This window comes from Pollicipes pollicipes, unplaced genomic scaffold (assembly GCF_011947565.3).
Source record: "Pollicipes pollicipes isolate AB1234 unplaced genomic scaffold, Ppol_2.1 Scaffold_4295;HRSCAF=5057_pilon_pilon_pilon, whole genome shotgun sequence".
In the NCBI taxonomy this organism is placed as follows: domain Eukaryota; kingdom Metazoa; phylum Arthropoda; class Thecostraca; order Pollicipedomorpha; family Pollicipedidae; genus Pollicipes; species Pollicipes pollicipes.
Window position 1 is genome coordinate 21,928,761 of NW_023596461.1, and position 19,495 is coordinate 21,948,255.

The 19,495-nt window shown below is 52.3% G+C and overlaps 1 protein-coding gene across 1 annotated transcript in view; it reads left to right on the forward strand.

The window, feature by feature from the left end:
• Window positions 1-19,495, forward strand: part of LOC119097302 (balbiani ring protein 3) — a 64,786-nt gene that overhangs the window by 11,044 nt on the left and 34,247 nt on the right. The window contains exons 4-13 of the mRNA XM_037220350.1: window positions 2,922-3,170; window positions 4,731-4,877; window positions 7,583-7,717; window positions 8,228-8,365; window positions 11,658-11,798; window positions 13,409-13,498; window positions 13,819-13,899; window positions 14,715-14,861; window positions 17,291-17,383; window positions 19,078-19,161. Coding sequence (XP_037076245.1) covers window positions 2,922-3,170; window positions 4,731-4,877; window positions 7,583-7,717; window positions 8,228-8,365; window positions 11,658-11,798; window positions 13,409-13,498; window positions 13,819-13,899; window positions 14,715-14,861; window positions 17,291-17,383; window positions 19,078-19,161 — 1,305 coding nt within the window. The remainder of the gene's footprint in view (window positions 1-2,921; window positions 3,171-4,730; window positions 4,878-7,582; window positions 7,718-8,227; window positions 8,366-11,657; window positions 11,799-13,408; window positions 13,499-13,818; window positions 13,900-14,714; window positions 14,862-17,290; window positions 17,384-19,077; window positions 19,162-19,495) is intronic.

Here is a 19,495-nt window from a genome sequence, read left to right on the forward strand (position 1 = left end):
ATGACGACCTGCCCTGATATCATGACACCTGCCGGCCGTCCTTCGCGACTGATCTCGTAAGAAGTGACCCGAGGTCGCCTCGCCTCGCAGTGTGTTGAAGCTCCCCAGCTGCGAGCAGGGGTGCATCCAGACGCGCAGGAGCTTGCAAAACGTGACGTGAGGGCAGGAAGGGGATGGGCGATGTTTTGTGCTAATTGCGTACCGTACAACATTGAATGAACGATTTTAATCCTTTTCCACGCATGAATGGGGAAGAGGAGGCAAGGGCCACGACTCGCCACCACAATATAGTTCCCCTCACTAAGACCCCACAAGCGTGACATCACCTGCAGTAGCTTCAGGGTATTATCCTGTGCAGATTCCCAGCTGTCCCAGTATAGAGCCTCCTCCAGGCGGGTTCCCATGACACTGAAAGTCAGGCAGCTGCACGCGTCACGGCTGAGTGGCCGGTCGTGCGGCGAGCTCCCGGACCCGTTAATACCGGACCTCTGGGCAGTCGCATGAATATACCTGCAGCGGTGTCGGCCACTGGCGTGACTGTGTCGTTACGAAAGCCTCATCCCACCTTTGAAGCTGCAGCCGGCTCTTGGTTACATTATTCGCCCCCTCCGCTCAGCCGGCTACGGCTCATTGCAAGCGCCGTCCATATACCTGTCAGCTACATCCTTTTTTCGGTACACACGCACCCCCACACACCCCCACACCCCCCCACACATCCACACCCACACCCACACCCACACCCACACACGCGCGCGCGCGCACACACACACCCACACACACACACCACACACACACCCACACACCACACACACACACCCACACCACACCCACACACACCCACCACCACCACACACACACCACACACACACACACACACACACACACACACACACACACACACACACACACACACACACACACACACGCACCCACCCCACACCCACACCCACACCCCACACCCACACCCACACCCCACCCACACCCACACCACACCCACCCACCCACCCACACCACACACCACACCCACACACACACACACACACACACACACACACACACACACACACACACACACACACACACACACATAAACGCACGCACACACACGCTGGTACACTTGCACACACGCACTTACTCACGTGCGTGCATACGCGCATGAGTAAGTGCGGAGTAAGTGCGTGTGTGCAAGTGCGTGCTCAGGTGCCTAAGTAAGTGCGTGCTAACGTGCCTGCGTGCGCATGCACGCACGCAGGCATGTAAGCACGCGCGCACGCACGCACTCATATATCTCGAATTCCTGCTAGAGGTCTCCCGAAGCGTGTAGCTCACCGTTTTTACTGTACCAGTTAGCTACCAGTCAATACCTTTCGAGAGATCGCCGTTCTTTTCATTACAGGGAGTGTACAGCTTTTCACTACGTCACACAGAACCCCAACCTGCAGATTCTATTGATGCCGTCGATGACAGCCATTATGTCACGATTTTATCGATGCATCCCAGAACTAGCGGTGGCTTAATCTTCACCCCAAGGACCTGCTCAGAAAATCAATACAGGTTGAATGTCTGCCTTGACCCAAAAATGTGAGAATCTTGAAATCCATGCATCTTAATGAGCAGTCCAATACGTAATTAAGCGCATTACTCCGCCAGATTACCATCAATTTACGGTCGCGTAATTGCGCTTTCGTGATCCTCGTTAACGTGTGCTGCGTTTAATTGCAAGTCTAAACGTTTTCCTTTTGGAAAGTCCAGCCCATCGTCCTTCCAACCGTGCAGTAAAAACATGAATGTCTATGCGGTTGAGGCTCTAAAGGAAAGCTTTACTTAAAAACATGGAACATCAGCGATGGGTAGTCTGCTAACGACACAGATGCGGGCTAGCTAAGCCTCACGTCTGCTTGTTGTTTTGCTGTTTTCTAGGAAGTCATTTTCCAATTTCCTAGCAGAGAGTGACGCGGCATCTCAACATTCGTTCAATAATACGATCGTTGATGAAGATTAGTTGCACCATAGGTGGAGGATAGGGTATGCAACCCCGGTTATCTGATACTGGGTCGAGAAGCTGGCAGGCTACGCGGAAATAAGAACCTGGGCCTGTTTACAAACATTGTGGAGTAGAAGTTGTCACAATATTGACACGAATATCGTGTTGACGAATGCTTAAACGTGATGGAATCTCGGTCTCGCGGAAAGATAACCAAAATATTGATAAGAAGCGCAATTTTTTGTTGGACAACATACAGGTTTCAACAGTGAACACCTCAGGCGCACGCGCCGACGCTGGGATGTGATAATGTTCCAAGTCTAATACCAAAGCTCTCTTTGTTATCTCACACATCCACCCCAGAACTCTGGATTACCCTGAGCAGAACATCGTTGAACCTCACCATCCACCCGAAATGAATGCCGCAGAAAACGAAAACAAAGACCCGAGGCTTTATCATCCAACGCGACTGAGGGTCTCCACGTGCACGTTAGTTCGCCCCGCGGGTTGCCTGCCGCATCCATTCAGGTTCACACCGTCGCCTTCTGACGTCACTTCCGTCCATCCCATCCCCGTCCCACTGGTCTATCCGCATTCTGGCCTGCTCAGGCTTGATCTACCTCACGGCCTGATACCGCTGGCGGCCCGCTTTCGGCCAGGCTCAGGCCGGCTTGCGTCCCCGACACTTCCCTTATACTGGCCTGGCCCGGCTCTTGCTGGCGCGACAGAGCCCCCTCTCGTGAAGACAGCATCGCGAGTTCAGCGCCCACCACCTGCCGTGTCGCGACTTCCATGTCACAGGGTCTTGATGGTGATCTTGATGATCTTGATGCACGTTGCGACACGACAAGCGACACGGCCATTTTGCGTGGCATGGCGCGTCACAATGGCCGAGACCTGTACCGAGTGCTGACCTTCCTGGACGCGTTGCCTTCAGACCTGTCCAAGCCGGGGTCGTGCCCGGCGCCAAGCGGCAAGAGGGCCAGCTGCGCCGTCGAATGTAGCCTGGACGACGAGTGCCCGGATGCGGAGAAGTGTTGCTCCAACGGCTGCGGCCGCTCGTGCAGGGCGCCTTCCAGCGAGCACATCTGTCCTAAGGGCACCACATTCTACAACAAGTGCAACAAGTGCACGTGTGGCGGCGAGGACGAGCCCGTGCGGTGCGAGACCAACATCTGTACCGAGGGTGAGTCCGCGCATCTCATGTGCCGCGAGGACGAGCCCGTGTGGTGCGAGGCTAACATCTGCACCGAGGGTAAGTCCGTGCACTTCATGTGTCGCGAGGACGAGCCCGTGTGATGCGAGACGAACATCTGCACCGAGGGTAAGTCCGTGCATCTCATGTGCCGCGAGGACGAGCCCGTGTGGTGCGAGACGAACATCTGCACCGAGGGTAAGTCCGTGCACCTCATGTGCCGCGAGGACGAGCCCGTGTGATGCGAGACGAACATCTGCACCGAGGGTAAGTCCGTGCATCTCATGTGCCGCGAGGACGAGCCCGTGTGATGCGAGACGAACATCTGCACCGAGGGTAAGTCCGGGCACCTCACGTGGCCAGCTTGGTGGACACGTGGAACTGGAACACATCATACCATGGACGATCAAGCGAAAGCTTTCCTGAACCAACTCAGTGGAGGGGAGAACTACACAAACGCTTGGTAATCGCCGGGTAGATGGAGTTGTTGATGCGAATATCACGCGGGAGAATGTGTCAAAACGCAACTTGCACGAAGCCCGCTTGGACATCAGGTAGGCTTGTTTGGTGGTTAGAGGCGCTTATCTGCAATTTTTATGTGATATACGAAAAAACGAAGCGGAGGAAGGCTAACCAGTTTCACCATCCAGTCTGAAAAAGAACCTTCAGTTCATCTGAGCGGTATTTAAGCCCCACAGGTGTTTTTGACCAGCTGGAAGAAACCTAGATACCGTGAGCTTCTTCTGTTCTGTAATCTGCATTCTGTAAAAGCGGCCTTGTGGATACAAGACATTGGGCTTTACGCTCCGCCACGCAATTCTTCTGGGAATTGGCTAGGAACAATGTCGAGCCATGGTCGCCTTGAAATCTTGAAAGTGCTACAGGCCCAATACATTACCAGATTATCTACATCAAAATGGATAATCACGAGACAATCTTTTATGCCTCAGGATGGGCTATGGTCAACAAACCATCTCACTGACACTGCTTATTACAGCCCGCAACAAATCCGGTCAAAGCACGGGAAAAGTCATGGTTTCGGAATGACTTCAAGTTCAGCCAAAAACTTATTGCAATACACAAAATCGGTAGTGACTGATTGCCTCTGGATAGGAGAACAGTGCCTGGTCTTTCCATCGCGCCAGCCCGCTGAACCGTGATTATCAGGTGAACGCAGGAGCGGCTCCCCGTCGCTCTAAGACGGTGAGATCAATGCTGTTATTCACGTAATGCCACTCTTCATACAGGCACCGGATCTTATCTAATAAACGTGAGGCGTCTATAAACATGGCAGTTTGAAATAAGCTTGGTATTTGGATTTTGGAATGTGCTTTTGTTTTCTATAGCTATTTAGCTCGCTATTTTTCTTTTTAACTGTAACTGAAAGTCAAGTTTTCATGGCACCGTGCGCCAGAGCCCCGTGTGTATGGCTACTCGCCTTAAGGATGATTGAATTTAATCAGCTTAAATCAGAAACAAATGAGATTTTCAGCGCCACGCACGAGCCACTTATCGTGCATTCCTGATCAGCGATCACCCGTTTCGCTGCAGAGAAGCCTGGCTTCTGCCCTAACAAGGCGCTGCACTCCAAACTGAGGGGTCGAAGCTGCGGTCCCAAATGTTACGGCGACGACGACTGCCCAAGAGACTCGAAATGCTGCGACATCACCGGATGCGGACCAATCTGCGCACCTCCAGGTAAGCAAGCACAAGTCTGATGTGGATATATGCAAAATCATAATGTTTTTTTCCGCCAAACAACCATCGACTTCCGCCTCTATTAGCTCTGACACTTTCAAGCACGTTTTGAGATTTTTCCTTCATAGATGTCTGGAATGTGTCACAGCTGAACTGCGGTCTATCCGAACTTTCGTCTGGTGGGCCTTTGTAAACTGAGATCATGGCACAGAAGTGTACTGATTCCATTCTCGCAAATTCTCTGCGTGTCTGTTCAGTGCTGCCCCTTAAAATACCTCCCTCTTATCCAGACGTGGATTTGCGTATAGTTTCAATCTGACATGACCCATGACATCCCGACCCGACCTCCGGCCTGCTTTGACCCGTAAATCGTGTCGGTTACGTTCTTTGGCTGAGACATTTTGACTCAGGACTGAAAGTGTTCAATAAATTTGCTAGGCATGGCATAATTTATATATTACCTAACACTCTGTGACGTGCGTGAATCCACTCATAAATTATGTCAACTAAAGTAAAGAAGCAAAGGAAAAAAATCTGAGGCCACACCGACACACATCGTCCCCTAACAGCCTGTTCGATGTTTTGATCCTGAGGCTGCTCTGATCTAACCTGACGTGGCTTCTGGTATCGTCATGAAATAAAATAAGCACGAATTTGGGGTGTGGCCACGAATGCCGGAGAGAGAACGCAGTGCGTAGGATCGACTGAAATGGACAATAGGCAAGTCAGCTGACCAACGACCAACGACGGCCAACCCCGGCCCGAGGTGGTCGTACTGCAGTATGGCGCGGTACGTGCAAATCTCCGCTGTCCTGTCTGGCAGTAGCGCGGACGTAAGATTATCCATTGAACGGGGCGTCACAACTTGGGTGGTGGGTTCGAGGTAAATGCAGCAAGCCTTGTTGAATAAGTTCTCATAACCCGAAAACGCACCTACACACCATTTAGAATGCACTGTGTGGAAACATGGTGTCATTTCCCCAGACAACTTAAAACAGCAAAATGTCTGAAGGGGTTCATTACAAAGGAGAAATAAGTTGCATCACTTTGTCACATATTATGACCTTGCTTAACACAACGATCGACTTATATTTAAAGACAAAACATTACATAAGCTTTTCGCGACAAGGCTTTCCACTCACCTTTTTGTTCCTACCCAGCAACAAAAGTTTTTGAAATATCGTGGCTCTCAAGACTTCACCACAGCGGTTTTGAAAGCAGGCCGAGCACTGCCTAAGCTTTGCGGGAGCCATCTGCATGCAGGGCTTATGTATTGAGCCGACCCATGACGACCGCCGAAACGGCACGGTGCACGTGTGCTACCGCGAACATCCTGGAAAGGCCATCTTCAGCCGGGGCTAGCTGACGTCAGTGAAAGGCTTACAAGATGTAGTGTTGCACTGTGGAGCGACTTCCAACGAACTTTTTCGGTAGCTCCCTGCATCACGGATAAAAAACCTATGCAGTTATGACTTTTGATAATGTGGCATCCAAGCATGGAAGACATTCCTTTCATAACATCGGTAAAATGTTAGGCGGGAGAACAAAGTGACAATATTCTCCTGCCAACACTGCCTTAATAACAGACCCTCGCTGGCACCGCAAATAAAATGACGGGTAGCAACTTCCAACCCAGTGCCAATATACATGCCTTGACACGCCATAATAATTTTTCCGTGCTAACTCATATTCCAATTTTGCATATGCCTCTGGTTGCTACGACGCAGTTTGTAAGACCAACCTTGAAAGTATAACAAGTGAAAGATTTCGATGATTATCGGCTTTCCCAAGGTCTGCAGAGACCGGGCCAGCGGGCAGATAGGCGCAGCTCTTGCCACGGCTGGGTACTTACGTGGTAGCAGACCGCGGCTGGGATAAAGAGAAACCTTGAAGGGCCTCCAAGGCCGTATATGAGGCATGCAGACAACCATCAGTTTATGCCTGGCGTCGTCTACAGGTCGGGTTTACTCGGCTGACATGTAACGGCACTTATTTGATAACACTGCAAAATCCTGAGTGCATGGTTCCATGATCTCATGATTTCTGAATCGCCCTCTCATATTGTCACTGGTTGTCTGGCTCATGACGTATGACAATGCCATGTGTACATGCTAGGGATGGTACGGAGCTATTGACGCGCGAAACAGTTCGCGATATTTCTGCATGATAAGCTCATGCAAAATTGTTGATTTACACATGCATCAACGGAGCTTTTGTTGATGCCTGAAGCAATCGCACACACAGTTACTGCTTGGCCTTATTCCAGTCATAATTACATATGTTGACATCACTTTTGCAACTATCAAGGCAAATAAATAAACGTAGCTGTAGGTGTTTCTAAATTTCTTCTATAGTTTAGACCTCAAGTGCTTAGAAATGCCAACGGGTTGGCAACAGGTGGGTACAACCAACTACGAATGGGCAGCAGATGGGTGTGGGCAAAGTCTCATGGGTACCGCGTGGATTAAGAGAAGGAAATTTTCCCTAGCAAGCCCTCTTCAAAGCGGTGGAAACTACGGAAATGGCGCTGTTTTAATCGTTGATTTAAACATACATTGACCCTCTGCTTGAGGCCGGTTAAGCTGCCGCAGCAAACTCTCTTACATTATGAATACGCCGCTGCGCACGATCATAAGGACGTATTGTGGGACGAAGTTCCGGCTCCGGGCCGCACTGCAGCAGTAACACGGCGCGCTCCTCGGCAGCGGAGGACCGGCCGGGCATCTGCCCAGCGGCAGAGGGCCACGACAGGTGCGGCGACTTCTGCGCCACCGACTCCGACTGCCCGCGGAGCTCCAAGTGCTGCCTCACCGGCTGCGGCAAGATGTGCAAGGTGGCAGGTTAGTGGGCCAGCGGTCGGGACCTGACAGGTCAGGACGCAGGTTAGTGAACCTGCGGTCAGGACCTGTTCGGTCAGGACGTAGGTCGGTGAACCTGCAATCAGGACCTGCCAGGTCAGGACGCAGGTCAGTGGACTCGCGGTCAGGATCTATCAGGGCAAGACGCAGGTCGGTGAAGCTGCGATCAGGACCTGCCAGGTCAGGACACTGGTCGGTAAACCTGCGACGTCTCAGAAGGTCTTGCCCAGACCGGGGTACAGCCAGAAATCGAGCGATTTATGGGAAAGGTGCGACGGGGGGGGGGGGGGGGATGGAGGCTCTCGTAGGCATGCCAAGTGCTGCGTGTGAGAGGCATGCATGCGACAGCTCCCATGAATTTTTCATGCAGGACCACGCGTTGGGCTGCAGTGGCAAGGACGTATTCAAAGCATGCACTTGCGCGTAACACTTTTGCACAACACCCGATCAGTCGTGCAGCAGCTGGGTGACGAGTGGCGGGCCCATTTGCAGACGAGCCCGGCTTCTGTCCGGCCGTGACGTCCACGCCGAACTGCTTCTACCGGGACAACCAGTGTATGACGAGCTCGGACTGCGGCGCTGGCCAGAAGTGCTGCGACTCACCCTGTGGCAAGAAGTGCTCCGAGCCAGGCGAGTGGCAGCGGCAGGGCGGCTGCTGTGTTTGCGTCGATGGCTGCACGGGAGGAGATTTTCGGTTATGCTGTCGGCTCTATGTCTCTCGTTTGTCCATTCTCTATTTCCGTGACAGCTTCTGGAATTATAGCCTATACAAATGCAACGGTGAAGTCCGCAGGGATTTCTTGCAGGACTAAGCCAAAGCTATCATATCCACGCACAACGCATGCACTGTTTCCTCGCAGGGGCAGTCAGCATTTTATTTACATTATAAGTGGCTTCTGGTGCTCCGAACTGCACCGGGCACTGGTCTCCTACTGGTTTCCATTGCTTGGCGTGATTCAATGCCATCTCGATCTGCGACGAAATACCTACGATTCATGAGCCAAACACCACGTGATCGCCTAACCGGAAAATCCGCATTTGGCTGGCAGCGCGGCGATTATTGCGGGGTAAGCGACAAGGCGCAACTCAGTGCAAACATGGCGCTCGCTGAGAGTGCAAGTCGCAGACATGCTGTCGTAAAATATCAATTCATGGAAGATAGCTGCTATCTTTGGCGCCTTGTTTCCATAGTCAAGCAAACAGAGGAGACCTGGCTGCATTGTGGCGAGCTTTTAGGCCACTGACAACGTCTTCCTTGTGAAAGCACAACTAGCATCACAGCCGCATTTGTGTCTATTGGTAGGATCTACCGGAAGCTCGTAGATGCAGCTATCCTTCCCACATTACCCTACCACGTCACATATGCCAGAATTGGCTGCTAGTGACTGCCGTTGCAACTTGAACGACGCATATAAATCAGATCTTATACCGTTCACAAAACGACCTGCCGTCCGGCTTCGGGGACAGGCCTGCGGACAGGCCGATTCTAGAAGGGAGCACCACCGAAGAAAAAGCAGGCTTTTGAAAGAAGCGCGGCTGTGTTCGGCCTTGGACGACAGGACTTAGAGCCTTCGCCTTCACAGACAGCCGTAATGTGTGCCGCAGAGTTGTGGATATCTTCCGTGGAAATGCAAAAGAAGCGCCACTTCAAAGCAGCACAAAATGATTTATCAGGGTGTTGTTTTAATCAGCTTACAGCTGATGAAATGCCGATGAAAAAAATGTGAGCTTTAATTGTCAAGGACTTCTGTCTGCAGTAGCACTTAAGCCTCCTTAGTCAAGGCATTTGCCTTGCGATCACATTCCATTCTTGGTAATAGACACTCGGAGCTGCACATTTGTCCCGCAAGACCTGATGGGTGCGGTGTAAATGGTTAGAAGTTTTTCCAGCATTGGTTACTAGTCAGTTCGCATGCACTGGCTTTTGTCCCAACACTCTGCGCTTGTACTGAGAAGTGAACAGTTTGTCGCTCTCTCCGACACAAAACACGTCTCTGTTTCTCAGTGAGTCGCTGGTCAGATTTCTTTCACATCTCACCTGCTCTTCCTGTGCACCATAATCGCGCTACAAAAACTTCATGTCTTAATTGGATTTGATCTGCCTCCAAAGTAACCCGCCCATCACGCACAGACCCAATGAACTCCACGCGTCCGCAAGGCTTCTGCACTGAGCACATACGCTCCGTCACCCCACGGCCCGCGCCTCCACACGCCTCCGCTGGCGGGGCTCGGGTCTGTCGGAATTGACGCCCTTACTTGGCCCCGCGCCCATCAGTCTGATTCGCGGTCTAGGCAGCCGGCACCGACCGCTGTCTGCTTCTCCTCCCACGACAGTGACGTTAATGTGATGTGAGGACGATACGCTTAGTAAGCTTAATGGAGCTTCAAGTAATCACACACAGGTATGGTGTGCTATTACCTGTCTTTGGATAAGGAGAGTCGTGACAAACGTATAGACTTACATCCGACGTTTAACACTGATGTACCGACGGTAACACGTCAAGAATCGCCTGGTTGAATCTACTTTTTTCTCACCATGGCTCAGCACCGCTGCGACATGAACATCTTTCGCAAACGTCGTCGCTTTAGAACACCTTGACCTATTTTCTGAAAGACGCAAACCGTTGTAAGATAAGAGTCTTGGTATGTCTTGAACACCAATGCCGTAAGTATGAATGCTTCACACCATTTGCTTCAAAGTTTACTTTTTGACATTGCTGGCCAGTGTAGCCGTGGGAGCTCTATTTTATTGACAAAACCATAACTTCAAATAGGAAGGCAGGGATGCAGCCAGGATTTTCCTAATGGGGATGAAGGCTGCGGGTGGAGCTTGGTAAGAACGCACCACACTGTCCTTAAACTTTTTGTCCGAAGGATCAATGATGAAAAAATTGGGTACAATGCGAGTCTAAAAAGGGGGTGGGGTGAGAGCACTCCCTTTGACTGCACTCGTGTTGAAAGTAACTTAGCTTTGTACAATATCTATCATCTGGTAAGCACCCGGGCGATCCTCGATATCTGCATTTGTAATTTTCCTTTCTAGTTCATCCCAAATTGATTTTTCGTGGTTTTAAAAGCGGCCACATTCGAATGTTGCACGAACATATCGCAAAAGGCAAAGATTCCGTTCCATATCAATAGCCAGGTGAAGGTCCACGGCTTGCCTGAATGTGACGGCGACGGGGCCCGACATCCAGACTCCTCAGCTGTGCGCCGACCCACCACACCGCATCCGTCAGCGGGAACGGTGCGGTCGGTCAGCGCTATAATCAGCCCGAGCCATGTCAGCCACGTGACCAGACTCCACCCAGGCTAAATTGATGGGATACCAGGACCCAGGCGTCATCACCGGCAGGGACAGCCCGCAGAGGAGCGCAATGACCGATAGTTGATGACCGGCTCCCATAAGGGTAGCTCCGATTCTTCGGCTCTCACATGAGTGGTCCCGGTTCTTCGGCTCCCACATGGGTGGCCCCGGTTCTTCGGCTCCCACATGGGTGGCCCCGGTTCTTCGGCTCCCACTTGGGTGACCCCGGTTCTTCGGCTCCCATATGGGTGGCCCCAATTCTCCGGCTCCCACATGAGTAGCCGCAGTTCTCCGGCTCCCACATGGGTGGCCCCGGTTCTTCGGCTACCACATGAGTGGTCCCGTTCCGAATCCCCCTGCGCCATGGGCCCTGAACGCTAATATGGACACTACAGTGCTGACGCTCTGCAAAAGAGCGCGTGACGACGCGCGTCACGCTACCGGCTTCAAAAACGAGTGAATGTAGATGTCTTGGGCTAAACGAGCACCTTGGTGTTAGCTGTCGCTACGCTGTGCTGCGGAACGTGACACACATTTTAGCGATGGACGGCGGGACTGGATGGCAGGATCGTACTGGTCTGAAGGAGTGCGCTGATCATTATGCCTTGTTTGCAGTCGATGAAAAGCCTGGCCTGTGCCCCAATCCAGAGCAGCTGACGTTGGCCGAAGGCATCTTCTGCAAGAACGATCATCAATGTTCGCAAAACCTGAAGTGTTGTGGAAATAACAAGGGAGACCAGGGCTGTACCCAACCGAGTAAGTATTATTTGCTGGACATTTGGTCTGATGTCATTTCAGAAGCCTCTTCGCAGAATAGCTGTGTCATGTGTTTGCCTTGCGGTCCTACCATCGGTTAAGTTCGTAGGGGTTTCTTACTTGCGTTTCTTCATAAAAAGATGTTTACATACCTATTTGTAGCCTGTATGTAGATATATGCTTAGCATATAACCTTACTTGTCTCCACTAACACCTGTCCATTTCTACCGTACCTACCGCGCGCCCCACCCTGGCCCTCCAGGAGCTCCGCCACTCTCGATGCAGTCAGTGCAAACTACGCGACACCCCGGCACCCCACCGTTTCACACAAAAACACCGGCGTTTCTGCGGGGCCGGAAAAAAATTAAACGCACCGCTCGACCTTGGTGACTCCGGCGGTCCCTGAGCCCCAGTGGCTGTCTCATAACCCCTGGCACTCAAAATGATAGTGTGGACCGGTGTGGCCTCCTGCGTCTCATGCGAATTGAACTGACATTCATGCCTGACACGCTGGATGACGTTTATCGGCTTTCCTCTTTCACAACCCGGATTTTGCGATTTCATTCAACAACAATATTGTGTTGCGTTGCCTTTATGCCCACTTGGTAACGAGACGAGCCCTTGTTGTTTTATATAACTCGTTTACAAACCGCTCTATTGCTTCTTTTGTTAATATACTTATTTTCTTGTCATTTTTGGTAATATTCGTAAAACTTTTTATTCACGCTATTCTATCAGATAGGCCAAGGCAGAGCCTGCCTGCCTCGATTCCTTAAAAAGCCAGATTTAGATGGGACAGAAGAAAAAAGTTTTCTGCAAGGACGACAATAACATATCTGAGCGCGATATGGATCGATGCCAGACTGGAGTATTGCCTGATGTCACAACAGCGCTCCCTGCCGTATGCTCGTAAGGTGGCTCGGCTGACCCTGCTCTAGTCTTCCCCGATTGACTCTCCTCTAGTCCCCCTAAATCTTAAAACCTTTAATTTCAAATCTGAAATTTCAATCTAAATATAAAACTTTAGACGATTGGACCAAAACACCAGCTTTTATCTCACTCACCACCACAAGCGAGGACAGGACAAAAGATCTGCCGGCAACGGTAAATAACACATGTCACGCAATCCGTGCATCAATGATGTCGAAGTTTTTTCAAAAATGCCAAGTGCATGTGCGCATGTCATCTCTTACAGTTACCAGGCAAAGTTTACAAAACGCCATCTGGCAGCTTCATTCGCTATTGACACTGAGGTGTCAGCATCTCACAACCCTTGGCAATGCGTGTCCAGAAGTTCAGGTCTCACCTGATTTCGTTACTGCTATGCAGTCATGCTATTTCTTATAAATGAATTAAATATAGCAAAAAATGTCACCACAAAAAGGGTGCACTACCATTGCACTTAAAAACAGAGATTCGGATCATCCCACACGGCGGCCTCGACGCCTCGCGGTCGGGCCAATTTCTTGGAAGATGTTCTTGATCTGTAGCCGCCCACCCTCCACATTTCTCACATTGACACCAAGACAAAGCCGCGCGGACACGGCCGCACCACGGCCGTCATCGGGGTCACGCCGGCGCTGACGGGCCGACGGCGGCGTCTGTTTCAGCCGAGTACCGCACCACCTGTCGCAATGTGCGCTGCACGAAGCGCGGATATTACTGCGTCGACACGGATCATGGTCCAGAGTGCGTCAACAGTGAGTACGCCCAGTGGCCTCGCCTTGACCCGCGTGCCGTTTGTGAGGTGCTCTGACGTCACTGGTGTGGCTCGAAGGGCTTTTGGCGGTACAGGCTGTAGCGGACTATCTGCACGCTTTAAAATCAAAGCCAATGAATGCCTTAGTGTGATGTTACACGGCGCTTAACCAAGTCAGACGTCATGATAACACTAGGTACTTTATGCTCCGAGTACTATCTTTCAGATGCAACGAATGCTGTCATTGATGGTAAATTGTATGCAATCATTTAAACATCGTTTTCAATCATGTCCCCTAACGCAGTTTTGAAATTCCCGCAGAGCCAATTTCGACGTGCCAAGACGTTGTGTGCGGCGAAAAAGCCAGCTGTCTTCAAAGACACGACAGGGCTATTTGCGTTCGTAAGTAGCCATGACCATGACATCGGGCCGGTATTGTGCATTCGTGCCACTCTTCGTCCTCCGTGGCCATAATTCGTTCAAGTGCCGACCGGACTGGGTAACCCACTTAGCAAATTGCTAACCAACACATGTGAGCCTGTTATGCTAACCAGCGACACGAGAATCAGCACTGAACTTGCAGCTCAGCGCGCCGCGTACTCGACGTTATCATACTATAGGCGATATAACCATGACCTGCTTTTCTGCGACTTAGATATACCCTGACATATGAATCAAATATTTATGTATATATATATACACATTTCCTTTCCACCCTGGATATATCTAAATCAGTGTTGTCATTTGACCCGTATCGAACACAAAACTGTAGGCGCCTCTGTGAAGCTTCGACTTCTTAATTGGAAGCTTAATTGGTGAAGCATCAACCAGTGCTCAAGGCCTTCTCTAAATCTTGTGTCGAACCAGGGTCACACCAAGTAAGGCTGGCTTCTTAAAGTGTAATCGCATACCGCATGTTAAAAAGTGTGCGCTCAAGAAAACTCCCAAACGTCAGTCTCCACAACGCAAAGCAACACGGCGAACGGAATGAGGCCTGAGCCGGAGCTCCTCAGCGTTTTATGCACTGCCAATTTGGCATCTCTCACCCCTGGTGACGTCAGCTAAGCCCGCCCCTGCCTCGCCGAGACACCTCACACCCGCAGAGCGGTGTTGCAGGAGTGCCGGCGGTCCATCGTCTCCAATCACCCGTGACCCGTGACCCCAGCGGGTCCGCGGCAGCCCGCTGACCCCACCTTGACCTGTGGCCTCTGGCGCAGCGCACACCAAGGTGGGCCACTGTCCTCTCATCGCGACGGCGCTGCGTCCCTGCAAGACGCCGCGGGTCCTCTGTGAAGGGGACGACGACTGCGAGGGAGGGAACATCTGCTGTACAGCAGGCTGCGTGAGGAAGTGCGTCAAACCACGTGAGTGCCCAAACTCGTCCGCAAAGGACAGGCACGGCGCCAGCGGGGAAGACGGCTGGGGAGCGGGAGCATCAGTCGCACGTCTGGAAAGAAATAGCATTAAGTCCAAGTCGCTACATGAAAAGAACAGGACTAAATGTCGTTTACTCCCCCTCCCCCCTATTCCCCACCTCCACTAGGAACCGCAGTTCCGCGCAGCGGTCGTTTTCAGCCTAGAGCTTTGGGGATGAAAAGTGGTGCATTTGGAGCAGTCGTGATATGCTTCATCATAGTGTGGGCACGGCAGTTTTTACGATCTCCTCAGGCGGATGAAATTGTCCTTTTGCGGCTTGCACATGCCATGTTTAATCGCCTGCACGTCATGGCCAAGGTTGCAACATGCACAGTGCAATGCTGACTGAAATTTTTTTCAGAACGAAAGCACTGTTCAATGCCATTATCCGTACGAGTTTCATTTTTGTGGTGTGAGCAGATAACAAGCTTGACCGATATTGCATCATCGCCCGCAGATTATACGGTTATATCCTTGCCAAGCCTGCTTTGAAGGTTAGCGGTATCGATGACAAGGCGGGCAGATGTGTGGGCGGAGGAGATAAGAAAGTTAGGCACAGGTAAAATCGCCTATGACATCAGCCGACAGTAAATAAAATTCCATTAATCCTGAAGATAGCTCGTCCGTTGTTGCCGAACCAGGCTGTCTTCTCGACACCTCACCTGTCACCTGTCACCTGTCACCTGTCACCTGTCACCTGTCACTTCACATCTCGGGCATCTCCCGATTCTCCAAAACCACAGATCGTCACCTCCAGCCGGTGTGATTTCCACGTGTCCCGAGCCCCTGCTCCGCGGGCCACGAACTGCTACTTCACGGGACCCAAGCCCTGAGCTGCCTCTCCATCGGTCCCGAACCCCTGCTCCTCGTGCCCCTGCTCCGCGGGCCTCGTGCCCCTGCTCTGCGGATCCCGAGCCCCTACTCCGCGAGTCCCGTGCCCCTGTTACGCGGGCCCTGAGCTAGTGCTCAGCCCCTGCTCCACGGGCCTCGTGCCCCTGCTCCGCGGGCCCCGTGCCCCTGCCCTGCGGGTCCCGAGCCCCTGCTCCGCGGGCCCCGAGCTCCTACTCCGCGAGTCCCGTGCCCCTGCTGCGCGGGCCCTGAGCTACTGCTCCGTGGGTCCCGATCTCCTGCTTCGCACCGCCGGCCGCCCGCGGCACGCACGCCCGCGATCTGCGCCGGACAACGCGTGCTGCTGCCGAATGCCTCGCGTGTCTGAACCGCTCGCGAAGCGGGCCGCCAAACAACTTCCGTCTGCGCCGGCCGCCCGGCTGGACGGCAGGCCTGTTTGCTGTCACGCGCGCTGGCCGCGCGGCCTTGCTGACAGCTGGCCCGTCGTGACGCGAAGGGACGGTTCCGGTGGCGTCCCAGCGCAGCTCACGGCGGCTGGAGTACGCTGCGTGCCGTTTTTGCGCCGGGCGTGAGGAGGCAGGTATGCAGTCATGCGCGTGACAAGAGACGAAGCGTGCAGCCATGTGGTTCGGGGCGATGCGACGTTCAGGAAGCGTGCCGCGATACGGCTTCTGGACGGGAGGAACGGGGGGAGGGGAGGGGGAGGGCGAGACTTCCGACCAGTGGGGATTGGCTGCCTTCTAAACAGGAAGACGCCACGGTCGGCGTCAGTCACGTCTTTGATCTTGGCCGAAGGCGAGAATTCAGTGCGTGAGGCCCTTGTTCTGTAAGTATACCGAGCCGATGTTGTGGATGACAGTGTTGCGGTAGACTGAAGAGGAGTGTCGCCGGTTGTGCAGTGGTTCAGCTGCCCGTGTGGTAGACTAAAGGTGTGCGTCCGATTCTCCTCGACGCCTGTCCTTCCTGCCAGGGTGAGACGCCAGAGAGCCTCAGCAACTGAGTTCGCCTTAAAGCCCCACCGAAACCGTTTTGAACTTTGCTTACCTTATTGTGCAATGGTAGGACTAGACCATGCCAAGCTTTTAAGCCTCTTTGGAACCGATGGGCGTCATGGATACGGCTCCATCGTGACATTTACCGAGGCCACGCGTATGGTGAAAGCTGGTGCATCCTTATGAACTACTACTTTTTTGCCTTATCTATTCATGATAGTGTCAAATATTATGCTAATTATTATTCATGACATATCGTTAATTATGCTAAGTTTGCACTGAAAAGTGACTTGTGTGTGAATATTGGTCTTGCTTGGTCTAACAGTTTTTTTCCTGTGTATGTCTTCAAACGCTCTACCTGTCGAAAATCAGCTCCAATGCTCCCACTTAACCCGAGTAACTCCAGCAACCCCTGCCCCTTACCAAGTCCGCACCGCGCCGCGGCCTGGCCCGGCCTGTCGTGTGAGCCGGCCGCGACCCCCCTCCCCTCCGTCCACCGTCACAAGCCCGCCGTGACCGCCTCCGACACGTTTCAGTGCGCACCGACTGCGCGTCCATCGGGCACTCCCTCTGCCGCACGGCCGGCTACACCTGCCAGGATACGCCCAAAGGAGCCGTCTGCGTCGAAGGTGGGTCCGCCCCGCCCGCGCGCGCGGCGGGGGGGGGGGGGGGGGGGGGGGGGGCATCGATCGATGCAGGAGTGCGGGGCGTGAAAGAGGCCGATTGGTACAGGAGTGAGGCGGCTGAGAGGCACCGATTGGTACTGGAGTGCGGCGCCTGAGAGGCGCCAGTTGGCACAGACGTACGGCAGGTGAGAGGTGCCGATTGACGCAGAAATGCGGCGGGTGAGAGGGGCAGCGATCGATACAGGAGCGCGGCAGGTGCATTATCAGGCAGTGGTGCCTGTTAGGATATTGAAGATTAGTTTCAGAGGTCGCAGTCATCCGCGCTGGAAGCTGTTGGAGGCCGAGATGAACATGCACACACAACTTTTATGTGGGGATGGCGTTTACGGAGGGTGTGTTAGCTATCTGTCCATGTAAGCGGGGTTTTGGGCGAAGCATAACAGAGGTTTCAAAGCTATAATGGTTGGCACTCATTGGACATCTGGCAAATGGCAAGACAAAGGTAAATGCAACCGTAAAAAATGACAGCGGATGATAGCGTGCTGAAAACCCAGGGCGTATACCACACTCGCTGACGGCGTGCACATTTCAAACGTGTCATGCTATATAAGGCCTCGTCTTTCTGTTCTGCAAATTACGACGAGATCCTGGCCGTGCTAGCCGTGCTCCCGGTGCGGATCTGACGGGGAGTAATCCCGACAGCTCTGTCCTGTCGTCGTCACACGACGCTGACGCTGTTGGCGTTCGTCATCGGGGGCCAGGAAGTCGCCATCCGCCCCCTGCAAGTCACCGAACAGTCCTCAGGGCCCTGATGGTATCTGGCCAGCTTATGCTAATGGTCGCCCGTGCTCGGTGGCAATGTGTGGCCTTCGCGGCAGGCTGCGATGACGACGGTGAAGGGATGAATTTGACAGGCGTGTGGATCATTACATGGTCTTCGAAGAATCACCAATCAGTGGCAAATGATGACTGCGGTAGATCCGTACTGGAATGCTGTAGTTTCTCAGACTGATGCCGGCGGATTCAAGGGACATCCACTGACAAAGGACGAAAGACGGCGAACAAGCGACGCCTGGGAGTGAACGAGTTCTGAGCTGGTCTAAGGAGTACGGGACCAAAATCATGGATGTAAAGAAGATGCCAGACGGATACATGGATGCGAGACATTGATGCCGCTACCAGCAGCGACGGCCACCATTCTTAATTGAAAACCAACACAATACATGCAAATGGAAATGATATTCAAGGCAGATAAAAAAAGAGTTCTAAATATGGGCTTTATCCTAAATTGGAGATCATTACTTAGTAGTTACAATTCGGAGCGTACACCAATCGATATGGGAGCAATAGCTGGAGAACTAAATACCGGATTGCGTAATACTGAACAGCTATACATATTACCGGAACACCTCAGTTAAGTCCTCAATCACCATCTATCTATTGTTTAAATTAGTGGGCATTTCGGCATTTTACAACATGCCCTGCTTAATGCGCAATGGACATATCCTCATTTCAAAAGCGACGAAAGGTCTGGGTGTGTAATATACGAGGTAGCGGGTTATCGTACGACCCTCTTGTGTGCATAAGCCAACAAAGGCAGTCTTTCCCTTTCACCGGACAGCCTCGTCACGTCAGCTGGCAGCTGTACATGTTCGTACTGCACCCCGCTCTAACCAACTCCCCTGCTTCCCTTTCAGATGCCGCCTCATGCGAGCACAAGCACTGTCCAGTCGGCTACATCTGCCACGACCAGTTTACCAGCGGAGCCCGCTGTGTACGAGGTGAGTGGGAGAGGAGCCTCGATGAACAAGGACGATGACCACGTGCATCAATCAAATCAGCAGCTATTTTATCCCATGCTGATAATGTTTGGGTTTGGTCCGCTAGTAAAGGTTCAGAGGTTTCGAGAAGTTGCTCTGAATTATTGCAAAAAGCTCATCGGTTTTCGCATATTTGTTCATCCAGGAGTGCTCTAAACCCCCACATCAAAACAAGTTACATTGACTTTCTTGAATGTCAAGATGTGTGTTATCTATGTGTGATGTTATGTTATGCGATATGTGTAATTTATGTATGTATGTATTAATGTGCAAGGGCAGTGAGAGTGAGACTAAA